Here is a 12,254-nt window from a genome sequence, read left to right on the forward strand (position 1 = left end):
CAGTGAAAAACTTTGTATACAGTTATTTGTGTTACACTTCTGTATTGTGTATCATGTGACATGTTATTTGTGATATTTGTTTTTTTGATTGTTTTTTTAGTTTATCAATTCAATGATTTCAAGGCGCTTTGTATTGTGGGTAAAGACCCTACAATAACACAGAGAAACCCCAACAGTCAAAACGACCCCCTATGAGCAGCACTTGGTGACAGTGGGAAGGAAAAACTCCCTTTAAGAGGAAGAAACCTCCAGCAGAACCAGGCTCACATTAAATGTTTTAGTGTTTCAACGTTTTCAAAAGAAATCCTAAAGCTTCGAAACAAATTTCAATGTAAGCTGTAAATAAATGATTACACTCCCTGCATCGTGTTATATTGTAACATATTCCAGTGTTGGGTGTAACATGTTACAAAGTTACTGTAATCTGTCGAGTTACATCTTGTATCACATCTGTGGCTGTCCCTCCCTGAGCTTGGATCTGCTGGAGCTCTCTTCCCATTAAAAGGGAGCTCCCCACCCCCACCACCACCACCCTCCTCTCCAAGTGCTGCTCATAGGGGGTTGTCTGATTGTTGGGGTTCTTGCTAATGTTGTGTGTTTTTTTCCTGACACTATAAAGCACCCTGTTGTAAACTGGCATCAGCAGTAAAAGTAAAACACCACAAAAAAGTATAGATTCATGCTGATAATGATGATAATTACTGTAACAGAACCAACACATGTTCAATAAGTCAACCCGTTTTTTCTGCTGCGGTCAGTCTCTGAACTCTTTGAACGCCTCTCACCTGTTTTTACCTGCAGTTTATGGGCCTGGTTTAACAGCAGGTTAGTGTGTGTCCCTCCCGCCTCACCTTTCCCCCTCATTAACCTTCATCCTGCTGATAGTGTCGGAGGTTTCAACACAGCACGGCAGAATCCTGAATCCGCTCCAAGTTCACGTTTGGCAACAGCCAGAGAAACTTTTTTATTAATGCTGCAACCTGAGGACTGCCTCACACACACACACACACACATATATGTATATATATATATATATATATATATATATATATATATACTTTTTATCTTGTAATTTTGCAACAGTTTAATTTTTTTTTTTAATCTCATAATTGTGGCTTTTTAGATTTTAGATTCAGACTTGCAGCTTTTTCCCATAATTTTTACTTTACAATAGTACAATAATACTGAACTACTCGAGCTGTTTTTTTATTTTGTGTTCATTTTTTGTTGTTTTTTTTCTGTTCTTCTGCAGGTCGTACATGCCAGCGTTTTCACTGACTGATGAAATGAAGTCTGTTTAGATCAGAACCATTAATATGGAGCGTTTCCTCAGCAGAGTCAGATTACCAGTACACCATTATACCAGGTTATTATAATTACTGAAGTATTTTATTAATTACTGCACAGTTTGATCTCGGCTGTTTCAAAGTAAAGTCAAGCTGTTGTCATCACCTCGGCGTCAGCAGCACAAAAACTTTATCGTTGGCTGTAAGTTGAGAACGACGTGACCGACGATGTTCAGATTCATGTCACAGATGCACGCACACTGCCCACACACACTGCACACACACACACTGCACACACGCACACACTTCACAGTAACAGCTGAGCGCTCAGCGGGGCTCATGTTTAAACGATGATACCTGAAAACAATGATGAAAATGTGACATGTAGATATTTATGTTTTAGATTATGTTGCTACACTACTGAAGTTTTTCTCCTTTTGATGTTGTGTTTTTGTCTTTTTCAGAGCTGCTGAGACTGAGTCACACTTTCACAGTTTTGGCTATTTTCAGTCTTTTTTCCAGTTTTTAGACCTGTTAATGTGAGTTACCATGGTTTCATCCTAAACTATGACCTACATTTACTTACATTAAAAAAATGAAACCATCCAGCTACAACTGTGAGGTCTTAAATTATTGCTCTGACTTTTGAAAACAAGCGTGTGCACCTGAATCTGCCCTGTGAGCCGTTTTTCTTTGCTTCAGTAGAGAACGATGTCTTTGCTTCTCAGAGGTTCAGCTCTGCGTTTCTTCCTCTTCGGCCTGCAGGCTGTTAAACACAGTCAATAGTTAACCAGTGAAAAAGTAAAAGGAAGTCACGGGGTGTTCAGAGTTCATTGCCCCTTGTATAATTTTATGTGTGGCACTCGTGTCCTCCTTATAACTCCAATCATGTTACAGTTTTATATTTGTGAGCGAGCTGCAATCACAGAAATCGTCACATTTTGTTGTTCTGCTTCAGCTCACAGATCTCACCCTCACATCAGCAAGAAGAGCGAGCAGAAAACTGCCCTTTGAATACCACAGCATCCGTCTCAGTCATCTCTGAGCAGGTGCAACACTGGATTTATATACAATGAAGTGCAATTCCTCTGAGTGCCAGTAGATGCTGGCTGACGCCTCATCTGTTTTACTCGGTGGTAACCTCATCGGGACCCCAGGTTCACTGAGGTGGAGCCGTAGTCAGGCTCGTTTTAGGCTCGTCAGCTTTCAGAGCCAGAGCACCACAGTGATGTGTGACTGCAGCTCAGGGTCAGTCTGCTATATCTGAGCCAGGTTTCAGGTGTGATATCAGGCCCTCCTGCAGAGACCCGTGTCAGGCATGTTCACGAGTTTTAGGACACAGCAGCATTAACGTATCCAAAAGGTCCAAATGTGTCTGCCATCGGGTCCATTTGTTCATAAAAAGCATCAAAGGCCTCATGAATAAATGTACCAGTGACCCAACAACAGGAAGCCATGAGGAGAATCCAGCATTTAGTCTGACCCCGATCAATGACGAGCCGGCGCCTGAAGAACAAGAACAAACGTGCTCATTAGAGCCATCAAAGCGCCTCAGACGCCGTCAATCAGCTGATTTATGTATGTTTTCATATTTGACTTGCTCACTCACTGATATGCATCAAAGGCCCCTCCCTGCGTCAGGCTCCAGACGCGAAGTCGACATTACCCACGCTGTGGGGACACACACACCTGCTTACACTCACACTGGGAGCGACACATTTGTAATTAATAACATTTAAAAATCACATAAATGATGCATCACATGTATGACTCAAACTTGGGTCTCTCCACACCTCCATCCTCCTCTTCACCTTTTAATCAGTACACATGAGAGCGCGCTGATGAAAAAGGGACATGAAGTAATGTTGGGAAATTTGTGTTCAGCAACAATAATCAGTAGATTAATGTTGTGACAATCTGACGAGCTGCTGTGAGACGGCTAACAGTGGCACCTACTGTTACCTGCTGCATCACCTGGCTGCTGGAAGGAGGGAAAACGAGCAGCACGAGGAACAAACGTTCGTCGGTTTGGTGCAGCCTGGGCGGAGGTCTCAGTCGGCCTTATTTCAGTCTTGGAGAAAAAAAGCAGAATTTTCCTTTAAAGTTCAGTTTCAGGAGTCAAACAGAGCCAGTGCCTGAATCACAGTAACATCATAATCTGACCTGCTCTAATGGTGCCTTTAACCTGCGTCTTACTCTGTTCACCTGGGGGGGGGTTAAAGGTCACAACCCTGAGATGACCCTGAGAAGGACTCACACCTCTGAGCTGCTGCCTGCTGAAAATGCAAATTCTCCTAAAGCATGCTAATGCCCCGCTCTTCCTGCCCCCCCACCATTGTTTACCCAGACTGCACCTGTGACTGAGTGTGACTTTTGACACCAGGACGAGTGGAAGGAGAGCTGGAGGAAGAGGAGGAAGAGGAGGAAGGTCATCAGCCTCAGCGAGGTGTTCCTAATATTTTGCCCTTACTATCATAATAGAAACACACCACTCATCTTTTGGTATAACACACAATAATGTTTACTATAATAATAGCATGACTGTTATTTTTGTATTAATGAATTTATGGAGACTTTGTAACAAAAGAAAAGAAATGAATCTGAAATACAAACAAACTGTAAAATAATCACATTATGGTTTTTGCTCCTCATCAGTTCTTAAATCATTTCTGTGTCACATAAATGTGTGTGTGTGTGTGTGTGTGTGTGTGTGTGTGTGTGTGTGTGTGTGTGTGTGTGTGTGTGTGTGTGTCCTTTAAACTTGGTTTTAATTTCTCTACTTTTTTGTCCTAAACACTCAACGGCCACTTTATTAGGTACACATTGCTAGTACCGGGTTGGACCTTTAATTCTTCTGAGACAGAAAAGCACAGTTTCAGTCCGTTTACCTAAAGCAGTGGTTCCCAACGTGTGGTTCGGGACCCCCAGGTGGACTGTGAAGGTACTGCAGGCGGGCTGCAGTAATAACAGAGATTCCGTTTGAGATTAGTCACAACTATGTACAGTTACATATTTATATAAATGTGTTCATTTATATAAAAAGTGAATTCAAAGTGGTAACAGGAGGTGGTTTGTTACTCTGACCTAACTTTACTCTGGGATTGAAGTGTGTGTCCCAGTGGCAGGTGGGTTACATATGTTGTTTATGTTTTTAAAAACAATTTTCAGGGAATTAATTTTTGGGAATGGCTGCACTAAAGAAACACACACACAGATTCCTTTATTTGTCGGTGACATGATGAAAGCTTGTGCTGAAACTGAAATAATGTCTCCAGCAGTGATTTCTGAGTCACTGTTCAACTTTTCTGCAGGTTCGAGCGTCCTCGATTATGAGACTGTAAAGGTTAATCATTTTACACACACACACACACACACACACACACACACACACACACACACACACACACACACACACACACACACACACACACACACACACAGTGAGGTGTTGCGGTTCTCATGGCTTTATGGCGAGAATAAACACTGCAGGTAAACACGGGAATGCTGTTTGTGTTGAGCTCAGCGGTGAGAAAAACAACACGGTGTCCTCTCGGTTTATTAAAGATGGTGTTCATACTACATCAGAAATGTGACAGCTTCATTTCTCTGATGGACTCCGGGGTGCAGGTGGGTCCGTGGGGGTCCGTGGATGGCAGTGGGTGTTTTGGCTCTGCAGGGGGGGGGGGGGCTCGTGGACAGCCAAGCTGCTCGTAGACGGTGCGCAGACTTCATGTCCTTCCTTACCTGGAGAGCTGACGTACGAGGGCCACACCTGCTGTGATGTGTTTGTCCACCCGTGGATATCGAGTGATAATCGATGACAAATATGTCTGTGTGGAGCAGCCAGAAGGAGGAGGAGGAGGACGGCTAAAAGGATTTTTAATTTTTATTTTTAATGCAGCAGAACAGTTAAATTACTTTGTCGGGCGATGAAAGGCCGATAAACGTTACTGTAAGCAGAACTTATCTCAGCAAACATGCAGAACTATGTTATAAATATGACTAATTGGGTCCACGCGCAGCGGTCTCTGTTCTCGCCTCCAGGCTGCAGCGCCTCTCTGGGCTCGGTGCACCGCCCGCGCTGCCCTCACGTGTCCGTGTGCGGCTGCGTGTTTCATTCCCGCCTGTGGGAACATCAGTCATCGGGAAGCCTGCAGCGGCTCGTCTTCGCTCACGGAGCGGGAGATAAGAGTCCCCACGGGGAGCTTTTTATGGCTTCTCAGAAGGAGACGGTTCCTCTTATCAAAGCCAGGTTTTTCCTTTCTCACCTGCATCTACCTGCTTCAGGTTACATTCGTTTAAATCGTTCAGCCTCTGATTTCTTTTTTCCCCTCTGGAGATTTCTAAAACTGGCGCTTACATTTCAAAGTTTTCTATTTATAAAAATCATCCTGCAGCCTGTGAATGAAAAAAGAAGCAGAAGTTTGTCTGTGAGATTCAAACAAGAAAGATTTATGTAGTTTTCAGTTCAGTTTAATTTCATTCAACAGGTTTTTATTTTTTTAAAAACGCGTGAGAAAAAACATTTGATCATTTTTCACATGACGGGTTTAATTTACTTAAAGATTAAATACATTTTTGTTTATCAAGCGGCCAAAAATAAGAGAAAATGTAGATTTTTGATAAATAAGGCAACACAGACTCGCTGTTTTAAAGGGTCGCTCTCGAAAAATGTTTATTATTTAGTTTATTTTATATTGTATGTTAAATTTGACAGCTGGGACAGGCTCCAGCTCCCCGCAGCCCTGAACCGGATAAGTGGAAGAAAATGGATGGATGGAATAAATAAATACGGTCATGGAGACATAGATTCGGTTTATCTAGTTTTTACAGCATTATTTTTATTTTATTTCGCTGAATTAAAATGTTTCCGTGCATAATTTTAATTCTTAGTTTAGTTTATGAACTTTGGTCTTTCTTGCAGCCTTCACAGTTCAGTATGCCCTCCTGTGGCGCCCCCTGCAGGTACTCTGTGTGCCTGCAACTCTCGAATATAGTTGAGGTTTAAACTACAAACATTTAAGGGTACTAAATTATATTTAGAGGTAGAGGTTCATGATGTTTGTATTTTTCTTTTAAATCATCTCATGATAAAAGAACAGCTTCAAAATAAACTGATTTTAATTTGAGTTGCTCAATTTTACTGACCTCCTCTTATACTTAGAGGCTTTTTAAAACCTGTATTTTGACTTTTTGGAAATTATATTATCAAATCAGTGTTTTAGTTATTTTTAATTACACTGCAGTCAGCTGTGAAGCACTTTGCACTCTGCTTCTTCTTTCAGCTGCTCTCTTTAGGGTCTCTATAGAGGATCATCTGCCTCCATCTCTCCGTATCCCAGCATCCTCCTCTGTCACACCAGCCCTCTGCATGTCCTCCTTCACTATATTCATCAGTCTTCTCTGTGGTCTTCCTCTTTTCCTCCTGCCTGCAGCTCCATCTTCAGTATCTCCACCCTCCTTCCTCTGCACATGTCCAAACCATCCCTCTGATGGACTCATTTATAATCCTCTCCATCCTGCGCACTCCCAGTGAAGATCTGAACATCTTCAGCTCTGCCTCCTGGTTTGTGTCAGAGCCTCCGTCTCCAAACCAGCCACCACAGCAGGTCTCAGTACCATCCTGTAAACCTCCCCTTTCACTCTGGCTGCTCTCCTCCTGTCACAGCTCACCTCTGACACTCGTCTCCACCCGCTCCACCCTGCCTGCGCTCTCTTCTTCACCTGTCTTGTGCTCTGTTTGTTGCCTGGATATAAATATAAACATTAATCATGCCTGAGTGTAGAAATGCTGAGACTGTCTGATCACATACACTGTGGTGACATTTCTCTTAAGAATTGATGTGAAAGCTGAGAGTTCAGGTTTTAATTGTAATGAATATTTTGTTAATCATTTAAATCATCACAGTCTGATTAATAATCTCAGATATATTTAAAACGTTTAACAGTTTTCACTCAGCTGCGCTGCTTTTGCAGTTCCTGCCTACCACCTGTAGGGGGCAGTTGCTTAATTTCCGGCCTTGAACAGCGGCTCCTCTGCGAACGGAAACAGCAGAAGAAGAGGAGGAGGCGCAGGCTTCAGGAGGGAAGTCAAAATGTCGGCTCCGAAAACCATCCCGAAAGATGCTCAGGTTAGAGCCGAGCGTTTCCTCGATGCGCTGCAGCTTCATGCAGTTTTCCTTTCTGTCTCTGCCGCGAATCTTTGATGCGTCTGTGCATTAGCCTAGCCAAGCGACACTGCGTTCATAACAATAACAGCTAGCATGTTAGCTTAGCCGGGAGCGGTGTTCCACTGAGAGTTCGGGTCCTGGTTTGGCTTTTCTTCTCCAGTTTGTGTCAGACAAACAGCGTGGCTGCGTGCGTGGGTTGTGCTGATTGAGTGATCAGTCTGTGCATTAGTGCTAAGCTAGCATAGCTTAGCAACAGTGTTGTTCACAACAATAGCAGCCGGAAGCTAACATGTTAGCCTAGCCTTTAGCCGGGAGCGGGCGGTGAAAGCAGCGAGAGAATCTCGGGCACCCCGACCCAGCTCAGCAAATCCGGGATATCTTCTTATCCTGACTTAAGCACCGTGTTTTTAATCACAACAGTAGCACAAATCTGTTTTAAAATCCACTGAAGTGAACTTCGGGACGTGTCTGAGTTGTGTGTGATTCACGCACAGCAGGCGTGTGTTAAGGGATTTGTTTTCTCTGCAGGTGATGATCCAGATCCTGAAGGACATGGGCATCACCGAGTATGAGCCCAGAGTCATCAACCAGATGCTGGAGTTCACCTACAGTAAGTCATCTTTTCAGAGTAAAACTAAACTTTACTTAATTTAAGTGATGCCTGTTAAAACAGGTCAGGGCTGCACAGTTATAAACTTTTAATCTCCATCACAATCAAATGATTATGTCGGGCAATATTTAAAATGCATCCTCCACCAAGTGGAAGCAAAGCAAAAACCAATCAGGCACTCCCTAAAACAGCACCTGCATGCAGGAACCAATCACAGTTGTTCCTGCATGCAGTGGCAGACGGTCATACTTAAAGTAGTGCCTGGTTAAAGTGGAAGGAGCTAAAACAGACAAAGAAGGATTATTCTGAACTTTGAATCGTGTAAAGCTGTCCTAACAATCCAAACTTTGAATGATTAAATCCTTGTTTATGTTTGCAGGATACGTGACCACCATCATTGAAGATGCCAAAATCTATGCCGCACACGCCAACAAGTCCAACGTGGACGCCGATGACATCAAACTGGCCATCCAGTGTCGCATGGACCAGTCGTTCACCTCGCCGCCACCACGAGACGTAAGCCTCCGCCGTCCTCATGGATGGGCATTATTAATTTATTCAGCGTCTACAGTCTGAGCAAAGGAAAAGGCCTGAAGAAGAACCTCAATCAATAATCTGTACTTATGGGGCGCCTGGGTGAAGTGGTGAAGCCGGTGACCACATACATATACCGCGTTGTGGTGCGGGCGGCGCGGGTTCGAGTCCCGGCCTGTCGCCAGTTTGCCTGCGTGTCTTCCCCTGTCTCTATCCCCCATTTCCTGTCTCCCTCCACTGCTGATAAAAAAGCTGCTGTGGCCAAAAATGCAAAAAAAAAAAAATAATAATAATGATCTGTACTTACAGAAAAGTTATTAAGCTTTTAGTTGCTCGTGTCATAAAACAGTCATAAAACCAATATCAATGATCAGTGACAGGATGAAAATTCCTGATCAGCTGATCAGAGTGAGTGTAATCAACACCAGCAGGGAGGAAGCGAGGCGTAATACATCAGGCTGGAGTCCCACCGCTAACCTGACAGAAACTAAAGCCCAGTACGACTGATTGAGGTGATTAGCTGTCAAATGTCAAAGTTCAACGCGAAATGTAATCAGATTACATTCAGACTTTTTGCAGCTACTTAAAAAAGTCACTTTAAATACATTTAGTTCAGTTTCAGCCTCATCTTCACTCACATGTTCATATCTCAAAGATCCAGCTGTGATGCACGTTTCCTTCTGTGTGATTGATTACACTTATTGATTACTGATCAGTGATCAGTGTGTTGTAATCAAACGCGTCATACAGTTCTGTTGTGTTTATTCCTCACTCAAAGTCACCATCACAGCGACTTTGAGTGAGGAATAAAAACAGTCAGCTGGTTCAGGTGCAGCAGGAATGGGAGGAGTCAGAGGACACCTGGCAGTGTACAGGTGAACTTCAGTGTTGAAGTTAACCCTGAGAGCTGGTTTCTCAAAGTCTGCTTTCACTGAACCTTCATCCTGGAAGTGGGACCTGCAGATCTCACTGAGTGCAGCTTCAGACACTTAGAGAGACTCTAACTCTGAACACGTGACTGCAGGCTGAGGTCCTAAACAGCACGAAGCCTGGACGGTGTGGCGAGGCAGCTGATTGGTTGTTGGGTTGTTGAATGGTGACATCACTTGCATCGTGACCCCTCTCTGTGATTCCAGTTCCTGTTGGAGGTCGCCAGGCAGAAGAACCAGACCCCCCTCCCTCTCATCAAACCCTACACCGGCCCCCGACTCCCCCCTGACCGTTACTGTCTGACCGCCCCCAACTACAAACTCAAGTCCGTACAGAAGAAGGTGAGACTCCTCATCCTCACGTTTATCATTCACATTCATTTGTGATTAAAAACTGAGGTGGATCGTTTTTCTTCCTCCAGGTGTCGTCGTCCGCCAGCAGGATATCGGTGCCTCGCCTCAGCGTCGGTGCCGTCACCAGTAGGCCAACCACGCCCACCCTTGGTGAGTGTCGAGTGTATTGTCCTGTAATTTCTAAATCCAAAAACCGTCCCTTCGGTTTGCTTTGTCCATATGAGGAGGTGGTATGAAGGTTTAGCTGCTGAAATGATCTCCTGCTTTAGTGGGAGCTGCTTCTTAAATATAGGCTTTAAATCATAGTTAAAGTACGATCCTGTTACAGTTGTAAAATCCTCTAAAGCCGTTCTGTCGGTGCTCCTCAGGGACGCCGTCTGTCCAGTCGGTCACCACTAAAGTTGGCACTCCGGTGTCTTTAACGGGTCAGAGGTTCACCGTGCAGATCCCGCCGCCCTCTCAGACGGCCACCACCAAACCCAGTAAGAACACATCTGTTTTATTTTTCTGGGGAACAAAATCAGCCTAATTATTTAGCAACACTTAATTTTTGTTGGGAAGCATCAGACGTACAATTAAAAAAACAAAACAAAAATGCATTAATGTGGAAGAAAAGTTAAAAACTTGTTTATTCAGCCAGCGTCTGAGCACGAGGACAAAAATCCAGACTGTGAAAGAGGCTTCACGGCCTAACAGAATGATGTGAATAAACTTTTTAAACTCTATATAAACCTTGACGTTTGCTCTGTCCCCACAGCAACGCCGTCCACGCCTGCCGTCTCCAACGTCCTCATCAACCCGTCTCTGATCGGCTCCAAGAACATCCTCATCACCACCAACATGGTGTCGCAGAACTCCGGCGGAGAGTCGCTGAAGAGGAAGCACGAAGACGACGACGACTACGACGCTTTATGACGCTGAACGCGGCAGTTTGTACCAACCCTAAAAAAACCTCAGCAGAGACTGAAGGACACACCTGATGGTAGATTTAGTTTGAGAGGAAAGCACCGCCTGCTCACAGTGAGACTGATGCTGGATTCAGAACTGCAGGCAGGCGGAGGAAAAGTGTGATTTACAATAAAGGAAGAACAGCTGGGATCTAAGTCTGTCTGTTTGAACCCAAAATCTGCATTTAGACAAGTTTTTAGCTTATAAGGTGAAACACATCCAGCTTTGACTCCTGTAGTGAAAAATGTTAGTGTGCAAAAAATCACTAAAGATTTGAATTTAATGGTTTTTTTTTAAATTAAATGGATGAAACCTGCAGTCCAGCAGAGGCAGCAGTGATGAGTCAGTCCCCATAGACTCCCATGTTAAAATGTCAAACTTCACAGCAGAAATAAACATGTTAATATCCTGACACAAAATCTGCTTCGGTCTCTATAGCTGATTGAATCCTTCATAACTGTACGTGGTGTGGCTTACCTTCTTTATATATTTGTTAAACTGCAGTGTAAGTACTTTTTTTTTGGTAAAGCGCCTGAATACTTTCACACAAACGGGTGTAACAGAAGGTGTGGTTTAACGAGTCAGTACCAGACACAATACTGCATATTTAGAATAGACTGAGTAGAATAATAAGAGTACTGAAAATAGTGGGGGTTCTTTTAGTCATGAGTACAGGTTTAAAAACCCTCTGAAACAGCTGAGCTTAAGCCTTTTATATCCACATCAGGGTTCTTCAGTAACCAAGAGAGTCCAGAACGGGGCATCAGTGTTTTCTTCCAGGTTGTGGAGTTCCACAGAGCTCCATCAACGATCCTCTACTTTTCACCTGTTTAACCTGTATTAAAACTTACATTTTGTATTAGCTGTTAGCTGTAGCTATATGCCAGTAGATGGTGGACTGGTTGCTGCTGTTCATTAGAAGTCATATTGCTGAGGTGGATCTTTTAATGCATGTGTGTAAATGATCATAAATCACTGAAGTTTTTCCTCATTTTCAGTTTGGTCTGCATTTATATTTAGTAAAGTTTAAAATGATCTTAATAGTTGTGCAGCTGCTTCTGTGATGTACAAATTCCTCCATTTAAACCAGTTTGCAGCTCTTGGGTCAAGTCAGACTTTAGCCTCATTTCCTCAGAGCTGGACTCAGTCTTCTAATTTCATATGAATGATATCCTGTAACTCTGCAGGTTTGTCCATCTGCATGAAGTGAATCACCTCAGTGAGATGCTGATAATTAGGACAAATGTTCCTAAAATACTGTTACCTAAATTTAGGTAACATTTAAATAAATGAACCAGAGCTTCTCTCATTCAAAATTATTTCCTGTTGCTTTTGGTTTTTTTAAATACAGAAACAGTTCAGAGTTCATATTCAGAACCCCTGAGTAAGATGGTGGCAGCAGACACATCAGTGTGTGCTAGGC

At 43.4% G+C, this 12,254-nt stretch overlaps 2 protein-coding genes across 2 annotated transcripts in view; one reads left to right on the plus strand and one right to left on the minus strand.

The window, feature by feature from the left end:
* Window positions 1-3,968: 3,968 nt before the first annotated feature.
* Window positions 3,969-12,254, minus strand: part of LOC115791562 (arrestin red cell) — a 38,523-nt gene continuing 30,237 nt past the window's right edge. The window contains exon 18 of the mRNA XM_030745673.1: window positions 3,969-4,003. The gene's annotated coding sequence lies outside the window, so the exon portion shown is untranslated. The remainder of the gene's footprint in view (window positions 4,004-12,254) is intronic.
* Window positions 7,305-11,867, plus strand: taf9 (TAF9 RNA polymerase II, TATA box binding protein (TBP)-associated factor). The gene is made up of 7 exons (XM_030745676.1): window positions 7,305-7,417; window positions 7,985-8,066; window positions 8,446-8,582; window positions 9,737-9,871; window positions 9,952-10,033; window positions 10,252-10,365; window positions 10,641-11,867. The coding sequence occupies exons 1-7, from the start codon at window positions 7,382-7,384 to the stop codon at window positions 10,796-10,798; spliced, it is 744 nt and encodes a 247-aa protein (XP_030601536.1). The 5' UTR covers window positions 7,305-7,381; the 3' UTR covers window positions 10,799-11,867.

Source organism: Archocentrus centrarchus, chromosome 14 (assembly GCF_007364275.1).
Source record: "Archocentrus centrarchus isolate MPI-CPG fArcCen1 chromosome 14, fArcCen1, whole genome shotgun sequence".
Lineage (NCBI taxonomy): Eukaryota > Metazoa > Chordata > Actinopteri > Cichliformes > Cichlidae > Archocentrus > Archocentrus centrarchus.